The sequence below is a fragment of the Pongo pygmaeus genome, chromosome X, assembly GCF_028885625.2.
Source record: "Pongo pygmaeus isolate AG05252 chromosome X, NHGRI_mPonPyg2-v2.0_pri, whole genome shotgun sequence".
NCBI lineage: Eukaryota > Metazoa > Chordata > Mammalia > Primates > Hominidae > Pongo > Pongo pygmaeus.
The window spans coordinates 136,799,035-136,823,079 of record NC_072396.2 but is presented as its reverse complement, the minus strand read 5'-3'; the positions used below and the strand labels follow the sequence as shown (position 1 = coordinate 136,823,079).

Here is a 24,045-nt window from a genome sequence, read left to right as displayed (position 1 = left end):
TATTTAGGATTTTTTTTCTCTCTAACTCCGTATGTATTTGAAGAAGCAAGTCATTCTGCAAACAGCTGTTTCTCTTAAGATACTGTGGCTGACAAAGGGTAATTTGCAGCCTCCCAGGTTCCTTTTCTTATTCTGATGTATGGTAGGGCTTTTTCTCATGAACATGAAGTACATTTCACAGGGTTTTTCTACCACCCAGTGCATGGGAAGTCTTGTGACAGACTCTGACTCTCATAACTCCCTAGACATAGGTGGGATTTGAATCTCTACAATAAGACTTTTCTCTTTTAGTCAAAGGCTTTGTATTCATTTGGGAGAAGCCTGAAGGTAGGAAGAAGGCAATAGATTGAATTTGGGAGGCTTTATAAATGTTCTGCAACGTATCCCTTTGTCTGTCATCAACTTCTTGATGCAGATGTACTTCAGAAATGTCGTCGGCTATTTTCTCCCCCTGCTTGCTGCTTTTTGAGTGCATTTTTCAAAGACAGTCGATGGGAAAGGGGAGCTGGAAGATTCATATGATTCATAGGTGTAGTAGCACTTATTTCAGCAGAGAATCGCTTTCCTATTGAATCACTTTGCTATTTTCTTAACTCGGTAACACAGTGAAAGACCAGATGAGAATGACATGTTTTTTAAGTCCAAAAGGAAATGGAAAAGGAGGGAAATTGAGGCAAGCATAAATGAGCTTGCACTCTAATCGCTTCAACGTTTCTTTAATTTTGAGTGTGTATGGGAGGGGGAGAGAGAGAGAGTTGATTTTCATGTCTTGACTCCCCTTAGCTGCTGATTTTAGTATGTAGCCTGCTCTGCCAGAGGATGGTGACATTTACAGAGTCATTTAAGACATGCTCTGATACTTTGCACTAGTGTGAGCCAACTCTGAACCTGTGGGTCTAGATCGGAAGAAGGAGGGCTTGGGACACCATTGACTTGGCTAGGGAAACGTGAAGGGTGATTTTTCAGAGCCAAGATGGCTGTTGGGCTATCACACCAAACTGTTATAGACCCAATGTGATAGGGTACCTTGTGGCCCATTCAGAGTGCTTAGGTGGCCTACAGAAATCGTTGGAACTTTCCTAGTACAGAGTCATTGATTTTCCAAAGGACAGAAACAATAGATGATTACCTACTCCACTGGGACAGTCCCTCCCTAATCCCCACACCATCCCAACCTTACATGCTTTACCAAAGCCTTAATTCTATACAAGGATTAAAAAACAAGTGTTAACAGATGTAAAAAACCAAGTTTGTTCTCTCCCAAACACCAATTAAAGTGTTTTGGCCTATAATTACGTTTGGGCCTCTTGAAGAATGAACGCTATGTAGAGGAGATTTATTATCACCAAGTGTTGTGCGTATAAATATATTATCCTGAGTTCTAAAGTCATTTTGAAAAAACAGGGGCATAGTTTTCTTTTGAAATGTTGTATTCCACGGATAATATAGATATTAAATTACTTGGTCTCCTCATCTATTGTTTGGATAGAGAATACAGATTTTTATTTTATTTTATAAGCCTTCTGGAACACAAGTAGCAGTCTCTGGTAAGATGGTGTTGCTATGCATTTGCGTTGTTATAGAATTAAATTATAGATTCGGTCATTCAAAATAGAAGCTTTATAAATCAAGTAAAATCTCATAACTAAGATGAATAAGTTTCTTTAAATCTCATGCTGCCTCATATTCCATACTTTAGTTTTATAGCCCAACTTGATATAATTTTTTAAAGTGTAATTCTCTTCTTTTCTATTTCTGTGTACTGTTTTTGCTTTGCTAAACTGTCATTATTTCCCAAGAAAAAGCTTAAGATAAGTTACTTTATGTAAAGGATAGTGATATAAAAGCACAAAGGCATGTTCACTTCTTTATCTGTATATTGGCAGGAAATGTGCCAAATACAGTGTGTTCTCTCCCTCCCTTTCTTCTTCTCTCTCTGATTACATTCAATGTAGATGATATTAAAACTCAATTGTAACAAATGGTGAAATTCCAATTATTCTTTTTTCTTTCTTTTCTTTAACTTATTTCATGTTTGGAATTCCTGAATATGAAAGATAGTCTTCATTATATAGTTGTTTTGGAGTTAAAAATTGTGTTCCATTCTTGTGTATGCTAATTGTCTAAACAAGCTATCTAGGTGGCTCTGCAATCCTTAAGCAATGCTGCTGAGCTGCATAATTTATTTTCCCCACTACTGCTGTCTAACTACCCCAAAGCATAGGAATTAGAGTGGTGGCCCTAACTGGGAGTATGCAGCAAGATGAAAAATAGTCAAATGAGAAGGAAGGTCAGTAATAAGTTATTTAGACCTGGTTAGGCAGCAGGGTCTCCAAACGCAGCTGCAATTGGTAAAAAAAAAAAAAAAAAAAAAAAAAAAACTGAAATTCAGAAGAGAGGTCAGGGGTAGAGATAGAGATTTAAGATCCGAGCAATTGTACAAATAGATGGAACTTTGAAACAACTTAGTCTCTCCAGGGAAAAGAGATTAGAGAGGAGAGCAAGAGGATTTAGAACAGGGCCTTGGGGAAATCTTTAATGTTAGGGTGTGGGAGGAGGAAGAGAAACCCTGAAGTAGAAGTATAAACTAGCATGCTTGGCTGTGGAAGTCACCAAGTGCCACTCCCTCCATCAGCTGTTAATTCTGAGCCAGATCACCTCAGTTATGTAGATGGAGAGTGGAGAATCTAGGAACTGAAGATCCTTGTGACTTTCTGCCTTGCTTCACATTGGTGGGTGTAAAAAGAAGCTTATGGTCTCTCTTAGGGGTACATTTATGGGGAAAAGACCCCAATTATTGTGATTTAGCACACACAGCGGTCTGCTTACACTCATTATATATGTTGAAATTGCGTAGCTATTCCTAGGCTACTTTTAAGACCAATAAATTATTCTTTCTCCAAGATTTGCATAGAAATATAAAAGTACATAAAACTAAGATAGTATTTGATTTTGTAAATCACTTTAATTTAATTAAATGTAAATTGAGCAATGAGAAAAACAAAAAGACAAACTTGACAGAAAACAATGATGTCTTTTAATTTCTTACACTGACTTTTAAGTTATACTCAGCTTCTTGCCAGAGGAGGTAAAACAATAGAGCCACCTTGCCCTAGTGATCTAATATTTAAAAAGAGCAGTTGCAGTGCATCTGGGTTTGCATTATACGTAGCTCTAGAAAAGTTTTGAAGGACACATCTTGATTCTCAGTGAAATTATAGGAATATTTTAATAACAACATAACTAAACAATGGAGAAGCCATTGCATAAACTGTGTAGGCATCATAAATAAGGAAAATGCACATAGCATGTGTTGAATGAAAACACTCGGTGAACAAACTCATTTTTCTCTCGGGAATTCAGGTGGCCTAGCAGCTTGCACTCTTTGGTCCAAAAACAAAGTTGCCCTTTTGCTCCCCACCTTCCCCTCCCCCAATAACCTCACTTACCGTAAAGAATCTTAGCATCTGTGGGAAATAGAATTGTTTGCAGTTGTGCTTTCTTAAAAGGTTTATGGTGGACCTAGTGATCCAAATAAGAGAGAATCATTAGCTTCTTTGTATACTGCTCATGAGTTCAACACAGTAATAGGTCACATTGTGACAATGTGATCAACAACTAGTCCAGTGACATCCTTTGCTGCTGCATAGTAAACACCATAATCAGCAGCCATGCCAACATTTAGGTGACACCAAAAGCATGTTTGATTCCACGGAACTGACATACTGTCCTGTCTTGAAAGTGCTTAACATCAGTAAAAAACATTCAATTAGCTGAGGATCCAAAATACACTTTGGTCTCCATCATGCAAGTCATCTAGGGCCATTGTCTCCGGAACCTAAAGAACAAAATGGCTGCCGGGCATAGGGATTTTTTATTTCATTAACAGACTGTCAGTGAATTTCAGGGTGTTTCTCGCCTTATATGGATTCAAGATGAAGAGTTTTGGAGCTTAGATTGTCCCCAGATAATGGAGTCCAAAATTTATCTATTTGTGTATAGTTTTAATTTAATGTTTTCCCTATTCTTCATTGTTAGGGTCGGTGTACTCGAGAGAACTGCAAGTACCTTCACCCCCCTCCACACTTAAAAACGCAGCTGGAGATTAATGGGCGGAACAATCTGATTCAACAGAAGACTGCCGCAGCCATGTTCGCCCAGCAGATGCAGCTTATGCTCCAAAACGCTCAAATGTCATCACTTGTAAGTCGCAGCTATATTTTGAAAATTGCCGATAAAGATCAACAGTGGAATAACCTGGCAGGGACTTGGGGGAATTAGTTGCAACAGGATTTAGGACACAAACTAATATGTTCATTGACACTACAGAGCTGTGCACTTGAAGGGAGCAGTCAGGTGTGTTGCATTGAAAACCTGGCTGCATTTATGCATGAGTTCACTTTATAAAAGAATATGGATAAAGGAGCAGGGGCATTTTAAGATAAGGAGAGTTGATTATTATTACATGGAAACCTTTGAATTCTAGGACATTAATTCAAACAAATTTTCTTGTTCTTTGATGGGGGTTTTGTTGCTTTTTTTTTTTTTTTTTTTTGGTGAGACAGAGTTTCACTCTTGTTGCCCAGGCTGGAGTGCAATGGTGCGATCTAGGCTCATTGCAACCTCTGCCTCCCGGGTTCAAGCAATTCTCCTGCCTCAGCCTCCCAAGTAGCTGGTATTACAGGTGCCCGCCATCACGCCCAGCTAATTTTTTTGTGTATTTTTAGTAGACACGGTGTTTCACCATGTCCAGGCTGGTCTCAAACGCCTGACGTCAGGTGATCCACCTGTCTCGGCCTCCCAAAGTGCTGGAATTACAGGCGTGAGCCCGGCCTGTTGTTGCTTTTAAATAAACTTTTTATTTTGAAATAATTTTAGATCTACAGAAAAGTTACAAAGGTATTAATAGTACAAAGAGTTCCTATATTACCTTTCACCCAGTTCTCCCCGCTGTTAACATCTTATATTACCCTGGTAGATTTGTCAAAAGCAATAAACTGGAATCGCACATCATTACTATTAACTAAACTCCAGACTTTATTCAGATTTCCCCAGGTTTTCTATTAATGTAATCTTTCTATTCCAGTGTCTGATTCAGGGTACCACAGTGCATTCATTTGAATTTTGCCTCCCCTGTCTTCTCTGCTCTGTGACCATTTCTCAGTTTTTCCCAATTTCCCATGATCTTGATGGTGGCTTTCCCTTAACTTAGCTACAGGGTTTCCCTAAGCAGAAATCAGTAAGATTATGTCATTCTAGACAAATATCTACTATTTTGTGACTTGTAAGTTTAAATGGATCCTTTATAAAGTAATTAAGCTATATCTGTTCATATTGTTCTATTGAAAATTCATCTTGTCCCTATGCCTTAAAATATAAACTTTCATTTTGCTTTTACACCTCTTAGGGGGAATTGAAAACTGTCCCTTTTCTGCTATAGTTCTTCAGGCCTCACATTTAGCTCAGTGGTGCCTCATTCTAATTCCAGCTGGCCTACTTCCTTTAAACTATTAACAGGATAAATTTGAAAGTCCTGTTTTACCTTTATTTGTTACCCATTTAATCAGTGATACAATGAACATATTGAAAGTTGAAATATGTATATAGTATTTAGATGCAATGAAAATGGGGGAGGACAATCAGCTGTCAGTAAAGCCTATCTCATTATAAAGTTGATTCTCAGAATTCAAGGATATCTGTGTTGATATGGAACCCTTTAATGAGTACATCTTTATGGATAAATGCAAAAACAGGTGGGAGAGGCAATGATGAATCATTAAAGGTTTGCACCATACTCTTTTTCCAGAATGTCTAGACAGATTTAAGTAAAATAAATAGATGTCATGTTCTGTACTATTAGTTTACCGAAAAGTTTTGCCTTGGAACTCAGATTAATTATGTTGGTAAATTAGTTCCTAGAAGGTGAACTCCTCAAAGCTCCTCTTTGACCCTCAGTAATTCTTTACATCGTTGAACTCCTTGCGCAAACGCTTTTTCTGGGCTTTCACATACTGACGTATCTCAGTCCCTCCCTACTTCTAAGGGCAGAGGGAAGATAAAGTCTTTTGGATACTGAAAATTGTTATGAACAAAACCACAGAGAAGTGAACATGCTTGGTAAGTCCAGAAAATGTGAGTGGGTGGGGAATAAAGCAAGGCAGCTTTTATTTTTTTCTCCCAGCTTTATTGAGGTATAATTAACAAATAAAATTGTGTGTATTTTAAAGTGTACAGCGTGTGATGATTTGTTAGACGTATGTATTGTGAAATGAGATGACATGGATGAACCTGGCAGGCATTATGTCAAGTGAAATAAGCCAGACAGAGAAAAAACAAATACTATATGATCTCACTCATATGTGGAACCTTGAAAAAACTGAATGCATAGAAACAGAGAGTAGAAGGGTAGTTGCCAGGGGATGTGGGTGGGAGGGGATGGAGGAAGATGTTGGTCAAAGGTATAGCAAGGGAGATTTTAACTCACAATTATTACTCTCAGCTTCTCATGGGAATGTCTCAATTTCAAACTGAGCAAAGAATAGGAAGCAGATTTCATTATCAGACACCTGAGCCCAGTGTTTCCTACAGAGCTGGAGCATTTATCTTTTCAAAGGTCGAGGGATAGCTTCAGGGTACTAGTGAAATGCCTTGTTTCAGGGAATCAGAGAGCAAGAAGTGGGGTAAAGTAGGGGTACAGAGGGAAGCCGTTCTATTCAGCCTCTGCTAGAGCCTCTCCATTCCAAGTCTCAACCCTTCAAGTGTTATTGATCATGCTGGCTCACACTGGAGAATAGGGAGTAGCTTTTTTGAGAACCCAATAGGAAATCCATTGTGCTTTCCAGCCTCTTCACTTGTGCTTTCTAATTCAATTCTCCATGCTTTCTATGTTAGAATATGTTACCCTATCTTTTCTTCAATGAGGGTAATTTCAGATTTCAGATGACGGAAGATGACTGCTATGATTCACAGGAGTACAATTTATTTTATAGAATGTTACAAGATACAAGGCATTACTTAGAAGAAGACCCAAGGGAACAATTGGAAATGGCTTCTCTACCTTGTAGATTATCTAATGATAGCTGTTATGATGTGATGAGCCGATAAATGATTAATTCCTGCAGTTATTATGTGTACAAAAATCTAACTCCGAGATGGTTGATATGTTCCTCTTCTATGGTGTAAGGAAGCCACTTTGTAGACATGGTGTAATTGAGCTAGTGTGAGCAATTTTAAGTAACATTTACCAGTCTGATTTGGAAAAAAATTTTCTTTATTGTGGATCTTGATATTATTACAGAAGTAATATATGATTTTACTTAATTTCTCTGGTACCTACTCTCCCTCAAACAACTCTCTATCCCTTTTAATCACCCCTACCCAATAATCTGATTCTTGTCTCTAAGATAGTCATGCTTTTGTTTAAGAAATTTCCAGTCCTGATATTTGTAAGGTTGCATATTAAGACCCATTTGTGTCACTGGCTTGAACTTCATGTCTTTCCACAAAGAATACTTTGATCTGTTTCTAGGATACCAGAAGAGCACATCTGCCTTTGCAGAATTGAATATGGTTTGCTTATTATACGCCCCTAGATAAAGGGAATGTCAACCTAAATGCGATGGTACCTAGAGAACAGATTCTGTTGAGTGTGACTGAACAATGAATAAAAGCCACACCTAGTCAATTTGGGTGGAATGCTTGCTGGAGCAGGCAAGTTTGTTCACTCTGTTAAACAGGTCTGAATTGACATTTGCCAGTATAAAAGTCCATCTCTGAAAGCTTTTTTTTTTGGCTTTATTAAGGAAGTTCAGCAGGTGAAACAAAAGGTGTGACTCCCTAGTATTTTTCAATGCAGTTTAAGAGAGATTGTTCCTGATGTTCCCAGCAAAAAAGTATAAGTTGAAGTATCCTCTTGCCATAATCATGAGGCAAATACAACCACTGTAGAAGAATATTAGAAAGAGTAGGCACAGTGGATTACCCTGAGGCAAAGCTAATGTTTTAAAATTTTGGTTTTACAATTAGAAATTTTAGTTATGAGGAAAGATTCTCACTACTGGATGTGGTGTATACATTTATAAAGTGAATATGATATAACAGGCTGTTAAAATGTTTTATTTGGACATTTTGCATATCTATACCTGTCCATATCCAAACTAAAGGAATACCTGGGAAATTCCCCTAGTTTCTCTCTTTGAATGTGGTGATTCAAATGGAAACAGATCCTGACACACAGGTGAACTTGACTCAATAGAGTGTATTCATTTGATTATTTATATAGAGATTGTTGATTCAGCACATTTGAGGTTGCATTGGGATGTGCCAAGTCCTCAGGTTCTGTTGTATGCTATTCATGGCTGGCATTCCTGTGGCTAAGTTATCGAGTTCCAAACCATGAAGGCCATAAACAAGGCTTCCTCTCTAGGTTTTCCTTTATCTCAAATTGAATCATCTGATAGCTGCCTGGATCCCTCTCCACCTTTTTACATCATTTTCATAATTCTATTTACCAAATATATTTCTCATAAACAGGCTTATATGTTTATCTAACATTAATATAGTAAGGAACGAAGGTGATGTAATGCTTCAGAACCAAGAGAAAAAAAAAAATAGAAAGTTCAAATAGGTACGAGGAAGGGAGATATACTAATTAATGAATATTATTTTTAGACTCATGTTTTTAATGTTGTTTTTTTCTCTTTTACTAAAGGGCTACAAGGTATTATATTACTTGGGTTTATATTACTTATAAACTTAGGACTAGAACAATTTTAAGTGACTAGAGATAAAATTGGAAAATATTTATTTACTTTAAAATTTTTTTTTTTTGAGACACGGTGTCACTCTGTGGACCAGGCTAGAGTGCAGTGGCATGATCATAGCTCAATGTAGCTGCAGACTTGTGGGGCCAAGTCATCATCCTGCCCCATCCTCCTGAGTAGCCGGGACTACAGGTGCACATCACCATGCACAGTAATGTTTTTTAAAAATTTTTTGAATAGAAATAGAAATGTGATGTCACTATGTTGCCCAGTCTGGTACTGGTTTCCCAGCCTCAAGCAATCCTCCTGCTTTGACCTCCCAAAGTGCTGGCATGTCTGGCCTACTTTTTAGTTTTTGTAAGTCAGTCATTAAATGATATAGTACTTGAAAACAAGAGGACAAATATTCATATTAGACTTATAGTTTTTTAGTTCACATAAATTTAGTTTATTGACTGAAATATTTATGCTATAAAAAAGAGTAGTTTTGTCATGGCTCTTTTATTAACAATTATTATTTTAAAAGGTGGCCCAGACATTGTGTAGGTTTAATAGAAAAGAAAATTATGTCCATATTCTAAATTACCAGTCTCATGGTCAGTACAGAAATTATAACATTTTAATGAAGGTTCTGCAGCAGGTTTTTCAGTTCACCTACTCATGTAATGACGAATGATGGCATTTAGTTCTTTCATCTTGATGTGGTGACATTACATGTTTTGTAAAATGATTTTTGCAAAATTTTCAAGTCAGGAAAGACAGGCATTATGTAATTATAAGGTTAATATGCTCTTAATATAATTACAACAGTCATGATCATGTGAACTTCCGCATTGAGGTTGACCAAATCACATCACAGAAGTGCCTGGAGTGCTACCATGCCATGATCTTCTGGATTTTACTACATTTTCTGAAAGATTAGACAAAATTTTACTTTTAGGTGTATCAACTGAAGCCTGCTGTAATCTGTTTGTTCAACTAACATTGTTTTTTTTTTTTTTTTTTTTTTTTAGAGTGGCAGTCAAGTTTATATCATTGTTTTAAGGTGGACTTATCCTGAGACTAACATGAGGGGTTTAGGGATGCTCATTTGCGTGGTTTCCTAAAACCCTGAGAGGGGTCCTAGCAACGTGTTTAAAATGTGTTTGTAAAATTTGCAAAATATATTTGTGTGTTTCATTCTTAAGGCTCCACTTCCCCACCCAGTGGTCTAAGCTTCAGACCCCACATATCCTAGATTTGCTCCTCATTGCAATTGCTGGTCCAAAGTAGAGTAGTTATTCGGGCCTTTTGCTAATAAGACTGTGTATGTCACATAGCTTAAAGCTTCTTTTACGTTAAAACAAAATAAATCCCCTAGCAGTCCCTTTGCTGCTTTGCCCCATGTCTGTTAATAGACACTGTGAAATCTGCTTTTTTCAAAAGTTGAATGAAAATGCTACACTTTTGCAGCCAAACAGAGGACACTTGTACATGATATCTTCTGTAGTCCCCAGTTTCTTTGATAGTCACAAATCTCAACATTCTCCCTTTATCATCCTTTATATATTCCCATGAGATAAATTACATGTAACCTCCTCTATTTTGTGTCCTTCTCCTCTGGGGCTGGTTAGCTCAGTTAGTTGGAGCCTGGTGCTAATGAGACCATGGTGGCCTGTGAGCTTCACTGTTCGTGGTCACAGTGTAAGCTACAGCCAGCTACCTTGAGATTGCTTGCTGTTGATCACAAATGAGGCAAAGGCTGGGAGTTTGGTGGGCTCTGTGAATTTTTTTTTTTTTTTTTTTTTTTTTACCTGCAGGTTGGTATGGCTCAGTAATTTGTGAATGAGAGGAGACCTTATATAAAAACCTGTGGTTGCCCCACCACCTGATAATTAAAGTGGTACCCCCAAGCATTTCTAATTTGCCTTAATATCCTGTAATCATCTGTTAAGTATTAATTTACACCCTTCTTTCCATAGTCTTCTCTCTTGAACCACTCTGGATACCAGTCACATTAGCAATTCATTAATCACCTGGATTATACACATTGTGAATTACTTTGTGTATAAAAAAGTGTGAATTACTTTGTGTATTACAGTGTATAAAAAATTACTTTTTGTACACTTTGTAATAAAGTTACATATTTTTATCTATAGTATCACTAAATCACTTTTTTTTAGAACTCTTAATTAGGTACCTTCTAGTATGGATTTAGCCACTCCAATTTTAAAAATACATACACATATGGGATTCATGTGTGTACATATGTACATATGTATGTATAAAATACCCTGTGCTTTTCATACTGTTTGATCTAGCAATTCATATCTTTATCAAAAGACAGTTTAGGACTAGCCATCTGCTTAAAGTCTTCCTCAGTGGAGAGCAAGACTGAAGGATTTGTTCAATTTCTTTGCCACCATTTTTGAAACTACTTTTACTTCTTTTTGCACTCTGATTTTTAAATTGGGTTGATCTATTTAGTAAATCAAAAATTAATTAATGGTTTAGGAATCCCTTTTTATTCAATTCAGTAAGTATTTATCGAGCATATACTCTGTGACAGGTATTTAAATGAGTAAAGGGTGGATAAAAAGATGATCAAGAAACAGACTCTACCCTCTAGGAATTCGTTATGTAACAAAAGTAAGATGTTGGATGAATATTTTCTGGTCCCCTTAATTTCTGATTTGTACCTGATTCTTCATATTTTTGTAGCTTTGGGCCTTTCTTTTTTTGACATAGAATTATCTTTCTATTAGCCATGCAAGGTTCTGTTTTGGTTTGTGTTGTTTTGATGGTGGTGGTGGTGGTGGTTGTGGTTGGTCAAACCCCTGATAATTTTAAACTTTTAGCCTACCTATTTATCTAACTTTCACTGACATGTTCATAAATAGTCTCCAGGTTTCCTGTGGGTTCCTTGCTTTGCTCAATTCTTCCTATTTATCTCCCAAAAACCCACATTTTGTTTATACCCTTTGTTAAAACTAGATAACCACTTAATTCTTTGAACTACTTCAATGAGGTATGATTGACACACAAAAGCTGCACATGTTCAATGTATACAAATTGATGACTTTGGAGACAAACAGATGCTCATGATACTATTACTACAATCCATGCCACAAACTTGATTTTTTAAAAAATAATCTTTGTTTCCTACTAGAATACTAAAGTTAATTGAATTGCCATTATTATTACACGGTGGTCACCAACAAATTTTTAGGTCAATTCCTGTTCACCTTCTCGGGAACAATGTCAAAGTTACCCTGCTTATGAAGTGTCAATCATTTGCTCTCTTCCTAGGTGAGGTGCTGATCTGTGTTTAGGTACTCCTTTATGATTCCTGGCCTACTGTTGTATTTCTCCTCCCAGCAAATATGGGTAGCTCTGAACCATGACTTGTGTTCTCATTTGTGTTATTCTTTATACCTCTTATACTCACAATCACCTATTGATCTTTCAACTAACCTGCCTGCCTTCAATGGTTCCTCTTACTTGGAGACTTCTCTGATTAATAAGATCAGAAAATCCAGGTCTAGGTGAGGACAATGGTTCACTTTTGACCCTTGAACTTTTTTTTTCTTAGCTCTCTCTAGAGCCACGGAGACTTATTCATTAACAAGTACGATTAGTACTTAAACACCACTATCAGCTTGCATCTGTTTATAAAGTTAACTCTCAATTATTGAGAAACTAATTAACTAGTCTGGAGGTTATGTGGGTCTCCTGCAGCCTGCATTTTGGCCACTTCAGTCCCCGCAGAACATTACTCAAGGAGTGTGGAAATGACCAAGCAATACTGTGAAAGAGAGATTATTCAATTGTACTCTGTGTGAAAGTGAAGTCGGATGGAAACTAAAATTATGGATTTCAGTGCATTTTGGGATTATCTAAAGATAGAAATATGCATGATGACCGTAAAAGGAGCTTCCTTTTATATTATATAAATGCTTGCAAATGAGCAATAAAATGAAGATATCATGATGCTAGTAAAATTTAAGAGTGCTATTTTTCTTGTATTAAAATTGGGTCAACAAATTGTTACCAAATGTTTACCCTTCTGTAAAAGAAAATATCTAGTCATTCAACTCTAGACAGGAACTCAGAGATGGAAGGCCCCGATTATTCTATTGACCTTAGGCCAGGATTTTGAAATATTTTACATTCATCCAACAATAATTGTAACTGATCTTGGATATTTTTGAGGTAACTACAAATAGATCTAGGCTATTGAGGAGACACAAAGATTGATTTGGAATAACAGTTAATTTTCATTTATTTATACTAGCTTGAGAAATAACCTGTTAAGTCACTGTTCCTAAAGTGTGTGTAAACTAGACATTTATTTGAGGCATAGTTTTGCATTGAATTGCATTGCCTCAGAATCCTTTAAGAGCAATCTGTGGTGGCTCTTAAAATTTTTACCTTTACAGGATTCCAACTACTATTTCCCCATTCTTAGTCACGGAGTAGTGATTTTTCTATAGACAAATAGTTAAAAATCCTAATATTAGTAACTATGTAAAAGAACATTTTAGTGAATACCTTAGTATTGGTTTACAAAGCCAAACATTTTCAATTTGTGGAATCTTGCTACAAATACTAAATTCACATATATATATATATATATTTGTGTATATATGTATATGTATATGTATATATATGTATATACATATATATGCACATATATATACACATATATGCGTATATATATACACATATATATATTTGGTGCTTTACTCCTGAAAGTGTTGGAGAATTTCATTTTTTGAAATCATTTAGAACCAAGGTCAGTGAACTTTCTTGTGAATGGCTAAATATAAATATTTTAGGCTGTGAGGTTCAAGATGCAAAGTTGAGGGTATTATATAGGTACTTATATAACAAGAGAAGAAACAAATATCTACAATTTTTTGTAATACAGCTCTACTAATGAGCACAATGAAATTTGTGGATGGACGCTGGAATAAGAGTTTCTTATAATTTTCATGTTTCACTAAATATTATTCTCTTATTTTTTTCTATCATTTAAAACTGTAAAAAACATTCTTAGATTGCTGGCCATACAAAAACACAGGCAGGCTGAATTTGGCTTATGGGCCCTAGTTTGCAGAGCCTTACTCTAGAACAGAGATTCTTAACCAGTAAGTAGTTCATAACCCCACACCAGGAGTGAGTGTCGTGGGGTCCTTGAACTTGCTGAGATCACAAGCAACATTTTTTGCATACATGAATTTTTCTGTGGACAGAGTCTGCAGCCTTCATCTGACTCTTGGAGAAGTCCTGGACTCAAAAAAGATTAGGAGCCACTGTTATCTAGATATTTCGTTAATTTTTAGGACACATTTCCTGAGTGCCTGATAGTTCCTAAGCACTCTGCAAGTCACTGGGAACTCATGGGAATTTCTACTGTAGGAGCTAATACTGCTAGAGACATGGGGATAAATAGTTGTCAGGTGATCTTATTCATAAAGTCTGTTGTCACCACCATTCTTGCTGGTTGACAACACTCAGAAAGATGAAAATTTACACCTGGTTAGGGGAGAGACAGCCGTCTCTTTTCAAGTATTTAGTAAATAATTTAGGTTGGAATTTAAATATCTGAAACATTTAAGTGTTCAGACCATTTCAGGCTGTAAAGATAAATCAGAGTCAGTATATTTAAAACCTTTTCCTTTACAATAAAAATTAACCCACAGATAGGTTCATGTTAGCTCAACTGACATCAAGGGCTGAGATATATATAGAGACAGGATTAAAGTTGCTTATTAAAGCTGAGCTTCTGAGCTTGCAGGCTGCTTGACTTAACCCATGGCTGTTAGTCAACGCTAAGCCCTTGAATGTTCAAATTCATGAAATGGAGTAGTTACCCTGGGGCAGAGGTGGTGGTGAGAAAACAGAAATGTCCAACTGAAAATAAATAAGCCACTCAGGAGTTCCTGCCTCTGCCCCAGTATTGAGAATGGGATAGCTTGCTTCTTCTCAATAAACAGCGCTATAGAATGCATTTCATACTCAAGGAGGAAATAGTTATAAGAGCTAGGATACTAATTTTAAGATCTAAAGATAGCATAGTTTGTGGTGAAACCTTAGAAAAATCTAAATACTTTCAGTAAGCCCTTTACATTTTATATGTAGACTAATCATTAATTTATAGCCTTTTTTTCCATACACTTGGAGCATATAACAAACCTAAGAAAGTTTAAAAGTATTCCAAAAAAAGCAGAATTTAGCTAGGAGAATTTCCCTGGTGAGTCACCTCAAAAAAGAAAAGAAAAAATTACAGAAGTAAAAAGCTACCATAAACAGAAAGCATTGCTTTCACATACATTAGGCTTCAATATTGTTGATTGATCAGCATTTATTAGTGATTAATAACTTTTTAATCTGGAAAATTCACCCACCTCCAGGTCTTTCTTTCAGTTCAAAAATTAATAGATGCAATAATGGTCCTGCTCATTTTTGTAAAAGGCAAAAGCAAAAAGTATGCAGGAGAATGGGCTGGTGACTTCAGTGAGAAATTTACCAGGAAAGTCAGAGACAACAAAAAGTCAAGTGAGGAGCACTATCGTGTGCTTCAAAAATGGAGTTTTTCTCATCAGAGATTCTTGGTGATCTTGAGACAACTATGAATCATTACATTGATAAAGTCTGCCTTATTGCGGAAGCATGCCTGGGTGGCTGTTTCCAGAAGATTTCCTTCTCATTGTATAAAATAATGTCACATCAGCTAGTTCCTGAGCTTCACATCTCATTCCATGACAAGTATCCCGTATTCCTGTAGTCTATTACATCATAAGAACTAGTTAGACTGGGTCAGCCCTTGGCTATTTGCCCCCAGACTTTAGAGTCCTTCTCCTGACTACACCATCATCTTTCCTGGCACCTGGCGTTCCCTTTCCGCTTAAGGCTCTTGGCAACCATGTCTTTTCTACTCACCCTCGTGAGTCTTGCCAGTTTTTTGGTGCCAGATTCTTCCTGCCCTTCCTAATGTCCCAATCAGCTAATTTGATAAACTCATCTAAGGTAGAATGCTAATGGGGGAGTGCTTCCTTCTAAGCTGAATATGGTTTATAACAGGGTCTTCTTGGAATGCTGTGTAGGTGACAATTTCAAGTCTGTATGGGGGTGAGGCAATGAGTATATATTGTCCTTCACTTTATATTCCACAATTTGTATTTAGACTTGTTTCTATTAATGTGACTTAGCAGGTGTGGGCACAGTTTGGCAAATGCAACAGATTCGGGGTTTTTTTCAAGTGAAAAAATTTTATAAAGCAAGAAGGAACACATGCAATTAGTAATACACAGTGAGACACCACCAGTTTCACAATAACTAACTTTGTAGAGTCATTATTAGAAATATACTACATTTAGTCATGATTTATTATTCATTCATTAAGCTTTTAAAATGTATCATTGAGTATATCTGTCAACCAGTCATTCACTAAGTGTTGGGTACTATAGGGGAGACGAGAACTATCAAAGGAATAAAACCACATTGACAAGAAAAGATACCCACATGTGGAACAAACTGGAAAACAGCAAAGTGATAAATAATATGGCAACAGATAATAAAGGAAATACACATATTAAACTTTTTGAGTCCAGGATCTTTGAAAATAGAAAAAGCAGTAATAGCTTTTTGCATTTCTGAGGCTTTTTTTTTTTTTACAAGTTACACTCTAGTTTGCGTACCATATAATCCTGTTATCTTATCTCTTCCTGCCTAACAGGGATTCTTGTAGCATTTCTAGTGCCTTCTTTTGAACTATGAATATCATCTGGCCCCCTGGATAAAGACAAGGCTAGGCAAGTCAGATTAGCTTGTGAAACAGGACCTCTAGGATGACTACAGTAAACAATAATTTCTTGTACACTTAAAAATAACTAAAAGAGTATAATTAGAGTGTTTGTGACACCAAGGAATGATAAATGCTTGAGGTGATAGATACTCCATTTACCCTGATGTGATTATTACACATAGTATGCCTGTATCAAAATATCTTATGTACCCTATAAATATAGATACCTACTATGTACACATAAAAATTAAAAAAACAGGACCTCTTATTTAAAAAAATAACAAAATATAATGGACCATACTAAACTCATTTTAGGTAGATATTAAAGCACTCACTTTTTCTAATTTATCACTTTCTTCCTCAACTCCTTGCTGGGTTCCATAATTGTCAGTGGGCCAGGAAGACAGAAGCACAGCCAGTATTTGGTAGTACAGGTGGGGCCTGTGGTAGGACAGGCAGCCTTACAGCCAAGCAGTATTGATGGTGAAGAGGAAGGAGGAAGGAAAGGGACTGAACGCAAAGGCCATGCCTGTGTAAGGAAACAAAGAAGATTGTCCATATGTGTAATGTCATTGGTGGCATGGTTTTTAGGGAATAAAGAAAGAGTTGGAGGAAACACATTTGGAACAGACTCTAGCAGTGAGATTTAATTTGGCTAATTCATGACTGTTAAAATCATGTGGCTTATTTTATGAGCTTACCAATAAAGTTATTACTTAAAGAGATTTGTTGGTTTAAAAGCAACTCCTCTATGGGAATTAGTATGAGGCTAAAAATAAATCAGAAGAAAACAATGGTAAATTTTGATGTGGCGTAAGTAATTTTGATGTTTCTGAAAGAATGCCTCTTTGTGTAATGACAGGAAGAATCTTTACCTCTAACATCTTTTTTTCTCTTTTAAACATACAGGGTTCTTTTCCTATGACTCCATCACTTCCAGCTAATCCTCCCATGGCTTTCAGTCCTTACATACCACATCCTGGGATGGGCCTCGTTCCTGCAGAACTTGTACCAAATACACCTGTTCTGATTCCTGGAAACCCACCTCTTGCAATGCCAGGAGCTGTTGGCCCAAAACTGATGCGTTCAGATAAACTGGAGGTATTTGTGAAGATATATATAAATACCTGCAGAATAGATATTAATCTTACACATAAAGCAGTATTCTCAGAGCCCAATGTGTTGTGTTTTAAATAAGAGAACCCAAATTTCTTAGCTTATAGGGTTGTTAAACATTTTAGTACTGCAATCATACCTTGTTATAAAGTGCATTGATTCACCTGTATGGTAGGTCAAACAATATGTTAAGTGTACCCAGCCATAGACTGTGCGATGGCACAGGAAGCCTCTGTGGGAATGTTCCTTTTACCTAGGCTCCAGCTTTCAGAAACAGATTACTGTATTTGTTAATGAGTCTCTACTTGCTAGAATAATCAAAGTGGGAAAAGAGTAGACAATATAACTCTCTATGATTGCAGAATGTAAAGCTATATGAACACAGAAGGTAAATTAGTCTCATAGTGCCTCAACTTTTTTCTCCATTTTGAGAGTGATGTGCTAGGCAATAAATACCCCCGATGCCTAAGAAAAGAAAATCTGAAAGAAATTTCAAACAGCTTTTTGATTTATTGAAGTCCTTCATTCTTCTATTGTTATTCTTTGTACATTGAAATAACTAGTCTTTTCCTTACAAAGTCAGCTCCATTTGCAGCCCCTTAAATGCCTAGTAATGTATTGTAATAGAATCTGATTGTACATATAATTCAGTTATGGTTCACAAGTTGACTTTGGAAAACCAGTGCATTACAGTGTGATAAAGACTCATCTTGGACTTAAAAAAACACTAATTATGCTTAAGGCTGTGTATTAACTGGAGAATTAAAACTGATTTTCAGTAATACTTTTTTAAAACATTTTTATTTCAATGTAAGGACAACCTCCTTTTGGGGAGAATAGAATTTTTTTCTGGGAATAGAAATTCTGTCTGTTTATATCTCATAGTGAATATGGCTTTACATTATTCTTTATCTTTTTAGATTTGTTCATACATAATATATTCAATGTATATATAATTACTGTTACATTCACTAGCAAAATAAAAAAAAACAGTCAGCTTCCAGTCATCAGTGTGATGCGTGTGTATGTGCATGTGTGTGTTCTAAGGTTTGCCGAGAATTTCAGCGTGGAAATTGTACCCGTGGGGAGAATGATTGCCGCTATGCTCACCCTACTGATGCTTCCATGATTGAAGCGAGTGATAATACTGTGACAATCTGCATGGATTACATCAAAGGTCGATGCTCGCGGGAGAAATGCAAGTACTTTCATCCTCCTGCACACTTGCAAGCCAAACTCAAGGCAGCTCATCACCAGATGAACCATTCAGCTGCCTCTGCCATGGTAAGAAAAGGCCTGCACTTGTGGCCTGTTTCAGAGTAAATGCTTTGTATATTCCTCAATTTGTCTAATATCCTGTAACCATAATCATGGATGGTCATGAGAGGACCTTAATATGAACAGTCAAGGTTATAAGCTGGAAAAGAAAGAACCTATTTATTCTACTTTATTTACTAAGATTTTCTAAAGATAATTATTTAAAAGCCTTACTAATGCTTTTAACCTACTGTGCTCTTTCTCCCATTTTCAGAGTAAGGGTAAATTGTATAATTTAAACAGTAAGTTATTTTTGAGTGCTTTTATAGTTTCACTACCCTCAATATCCTAGAAAGTTGCCTCTGCTCTGTGAGCCACTTTCATGGGCACTTTGCTACTGACATCCTTAATGCCTTTCAAAAACACAGCACTTAAAAGATAGGATATTAAGTAGGTTGTCATTTCCTAAAGGTTAAGGCCACTTTTCCTCTCTAGAGGCACAGTATCAAGGACAGCAGCCTACTTAGTCTGGGGGGAAATTTTTACGTGGTTGGGAGCAGAGGCCTGACTTTGGGTTTTTGTTGTTGTTGTTTTGTTTTGTTTTGTTTTGCGGGACTGGTTGTGTGTTTTTTGTTGTTGTTGTTTGTTTTGAGATGGAGTCTCACTCTGTTGCCCAGGCTAGGGTGCAGTGGCGTGATATCAGCTCACTGTAACCTCCACCTCCCAAGTTCAAGCAATTCTCTAGCCTTAGCCTCCTGAGTAGCTGGGACTAGAGGCGTGCACCACTGCTTCTGGCTAATTTTTGTAGTTTTTATAGAGACCGGGTTTCACCATGTTGGCCAGGCTGGTCTTGAACTTCTGATCTCAGGTGATCCTCCTGCCTCAACCTCCCAAAGTGCTGGGATTACAGGCATGAGCCACCGTGCGCAGCCCAGAGTCCTGAGTTTTAAGTTGCTGTAGAAAGTCAGTTTTGGGGGAACAGTTAGTGCTGCTTAGTAATACTGAAAGGTAGGAAGCAGGAAAAATATTTGTGTAACACTGCAGTGTGATCGCTGAGAACCAGGAATTCTCATGACTTAAGTTTGCCACAGCTGTCCATTGTTTTGATGTGCTGCTTGCTATGTCTTTCTTTTTCTCCCTGGACCCTTCCTTGTGTAATAAGGCATAACAGCCCCAATAAAGGACAAAACCCACAGGAAACCTCATGTTCCCTGGGTGTGGAAAAAGCACTGACATGACCCTGAAGCCCAGGAGATGCACTGTGAGCTAAATCTCCTCACAAACATTCATAGTTTGGACTCCCATGACAGAGACTTTGCCTATTCACAACAGAGAGACACTTATTTTCAAACATCCCTATTAAGAAGGTTTTCCTCATACTGAGTTGAAACTTATCTTGCTGCAACTGGAACTTCACAAAAGAAATCAGTCCCTATTCCAAGTGAGAGTGACTGTCATGTCTCCTGTCTAAGCCAAATACTGCAAATTTCTCCCACTTTTCCTAGTAGTTTATGGTTTCAAGGACACAGTACCATTTTTGGACTGGCTCCAGTTTTTGTCAGAACTGAACTCATTCCATCATGAAGGATCTGAGCACCAAAGTAGAACAAACTTACTTTCTCTCTTGATCTGAACAACATAATCTGTTAATGAATGTTAAAAAAGACTTTACCAAATTCTTTTTGTCTTAAATGCTTTTGAATGGGATAATTATAAGCTATGAAAATAGCTTCATATGCATCTGTCCATTTCTGATTATTTGAGTGTGTTTGATAGAATGCATAGGTTACAAGTCAGCCTCAAATTTCCATGTAGAGAGCTAAATATTATATCATAGGCCTTCAATTGTTACTTGTGAATATCAATATAAAATTCCCTTTTAAGTAACTGATCACAGCAGGGTCTTAGCAGTGAGATCAAGTTGGCCCATAGGAATTTGATAGAGGTAAGATTAAATAAGGGAGGCCTTCATGAAGAAATTCAAGCTTTTTATATTTTTAAGGATTCATAGTGGACATGCTTTATAAAAGAGACATTTTTACCTTGTTCATGTATATAGCTCAGGTTGAGTTCACAGAAAGCAGCTTGTATTTAAAAAAAAAAAAAAAAAAAGAGAGACATAAAGGGTTGATAGTTCATCCACAGTCTCACACCTCTTCAGCAGGTTTATGAGTTTAATAGTACAATCACCACCCAACTGGAACTGGGCACTGACCCATCAGGATAAACCCCAGCCATAAACAAGCAGTACTACCTTACCAGCATCTACCTGTTAAATGTTCATCTAGGTTTCACCCCAATTTGTAGTTTACTAGGGAACATAACTGGTTCTGATGATCACACCATGCTGCCAACTTTCAAGAGAAGGGGACACTCCCCATTTATACCAAAGGGAAATCTTTTTAACAACCAGATAAGTAGGTCTTCTGTGTTAGTTAAAATGTTCAACAAAACCATTTTCTCCCAATGGTAATAAAAGGCATTCGAAATGATAGATTTTGTTTTATGGTTTATGATTTTAGTCCTGACCTTTGCCATCTGGTCTGCTGGGATAAATTTGGAAATTTTATATCTCTAAAGTTACTCAGTTTATTTTATCTCACTCTTCTAGCATGCTTTTCTTTATTTAGGTGAAATGAAAAGCAGATCTGTCACAGTGTGTGCACTGACAGTAGAGTTCCCAAAAGAAAATAGAGATACCTTGAGAACTTTGTTATCCACAGGAACGAGGTCATGGCATTACCCTTTTGGACACATGGTAGGATAGTTACTCAACACAAGCATTCCTGTTTCCTTAAGAATTTGGAGCATACCTAATTGTTGTTGCTGGGACATGTTTTTTAAGTAACGTGTAATTTGCTGAGAAAAAAAAATGTAAAGTAATGTTAAACTTCTCCAAGGAATCTGATCCAGGGGCAAGTTTCACTGAGTATTATAAGCACAGTGGGGATTTTGAAAGAACTGTAGACATGAAAGGATGGTTTAAAAATGCTAATAGGTTTTAGAATTAAACCTTACAAGAACTTAACAAAGCAAATTGTACATACCGAAATGGACAGCAAGCCTCTATAAATAAGAACTGCATATATTTTGCTAACTATCTACATAGTACCTGGGTGAGGTAGGTCGTGGGGGAGGAAATATTCATTTGCTTTTTCCTTACATGTTAGTTAGGAAATATATAATTATAGGACTTGAACCTGAAGTCTTCGTATAAATTGGATTTTATTTTACGGGGTGACAGTGTCAGACTCTGATCTACCAGCATCTGTTTTATCACCTATATGCCATTTATGTCCTAGATCTGTATCGGAGTTTTAACAGGCAGAAATTTCTTTCCTGCTATATCTGTTGCTTCTGCTAATCTCATTTTTATAGATTCATAGATGAGTATCCCTGAGATATTAATTATAAATCATTGTTTACTGTAGTAGCTTTCTGTCATATCCTGCTCAAATGAGGTCTAAATTAGTGAAGTTGAAAACCTTTTTTTTTTTTTTGCATTTTTTTTCTGTTTTGCACTACTGCTCATGTAGTGGATTACCTTTTTTTTTTTTTTTTTCCTTGAAACAGGCTCTCACTCTGTCACTCAGGCTGGAGTGCAGTGGTGTGGTCTCAGCTCACTGCAGTCTTGACGTCCTGGGCTCAAGCAATCCTCCCACCTCAGCCTCCCAAGTAGCTGGGACCACAGGCATGCACCACCATGCCTGGCTACTTTTTCTGTTTTTTTCAGAGATGGGGTTTTGCCATATTGCCCAGTCTGGTCTCAAACTCCTAAGCTCAAACAATCTGCTGGTCTCAGCCTCCCAAAGTGCTGGGATTATAGGCCTGAGCCACTGTACACGGCCGTGAACCCCCTTATCTCCGCATTTGGTTACCTTGCTGTGGGGCCACTGCTTATCCAGTGTCTTGCCCAATGGATACCCTTACGGAGGATTCCCAGGAAATACCTTATATGACTGGTGCTTGCTTGGTTTGAGTACATTTGTTACTTTCTCTAGTACTAGTACCATCTCTCCCCCAACAGGCCCTGCAGCCTGGTACACTGCAACTGATACCAAAGAGATCAGCACTGGAAAAGCCCAATGGTGCCACCCCGGTCTTTAATCCCACTGTTTTCCACTGCCAACAGGCTCTGACTAACCTGCAGCTCCCACAGCCGGCATTTATCCCTGCAGGTGAGAACACAGCTCTAGGCACTGCAGCGAGTTTGGTGATGTTGTGAATGTATACAATGCAAAACAGCTTTCAAAGAGCTTGTATAGGAGGACTGTCGACATGTATTTTGATTAAAAATAAAACAAGGAAGTTATGCTTATCTGCTAGTATCTAGAACTACTTGTTTTTCTATAATTCATGAAAATTCATGGTTTGAAATCAAACTAGGAAAAAGTATCAACATTTTTCTTTTTAGCATTTCTTGGTTTTTGCTTATGATTAATTCACTTGGTTCAGTCTCAAACTAATTCCTTGACTCTTAGGTATCACTGTCACAGACAGTAGAGTGCTGTCAAAAAAAAGGAAAAAACTCCCAGCTTTGATATTATGGAAATGCGTTGTCAATATGTCTTTGATATGCCAAAGGTAGTTAAAATAAAACTACCCTAAGTGCATAATATAATATAATATAGATTATACAGATAGTTTTAGCCTGTAATTCCTGAATCAGTTAATATAAAATACATAGCAGTTTATATTTTCTGACATTTTGCAGCATATTTTGTTATCTCCTACATTCAGCTATATTTAATAGCCTGTTTTACATGAAATTGAATAGAAAATGTTAAGCCAGAAATTTGTTCAATTAGATATCATATATTGGGGGGAAACTAATTTTCTTCTGGTGGTTTAGTAGTTTAAGAATGAGCATATAGTCTCTTAGGAATAAATTGAAAATTCTAACCATTGAGAGTACAGCAGTTTGGTTTTTTTTTCCTTTTTTTTTTTTTTTTTGACACAATGCTAAATGCCCAAGATTGGAAACTATTTTTAAATGAAAATAACATATGTTTAAAAAAAAATTTAGAAATCCTTGTTAATACCTGGACTTGAGAAAACTTATTGGTTAACTAGTAAATTAATCAGTTAATTAATTTTGAAAGGTACCGTAAAACACCAGTC

General features: G+C 36.8%; 1 protein-coding gene across 9 annotated transcripts in view; it reads left to right on the top strand.

Annotated features, from left to right (window-relative positions):
* The window catches only part of MBNL3 (muscleblind like splicing regulator 3), a 122,041-nt gene that overhangs the window by 84,346 nt on the left and 13,650 nt on the right, over positions 1-24,045 (top strand). For 8 of the 9 annotated variants that reach the window (XM_063660850.1, XM_063660852.1, XM_063660853.1 and 5 more), the window contains 4 exons: positions 4,039-4,203; positions 17,461-17,652; positions 18,715-18,951; positions 22,952-23,102. In XM_063660850.1, the coding sequence (XP_063516920.1) occupies positions 4,039-4,203; positions 17,461-17,652; positions 18,715-18,951; positions 22,952-23,102 (745 nt within the window). The remainder of the gene's footprint in view (positions 1-4,038; positions 4,204-17,460; positions 17,653-18,714; positions 18,952-22,951; positions 23,103-24,045) is intronic. The other variant, XM_063660851.1, reaches the window with a different exon arrangement.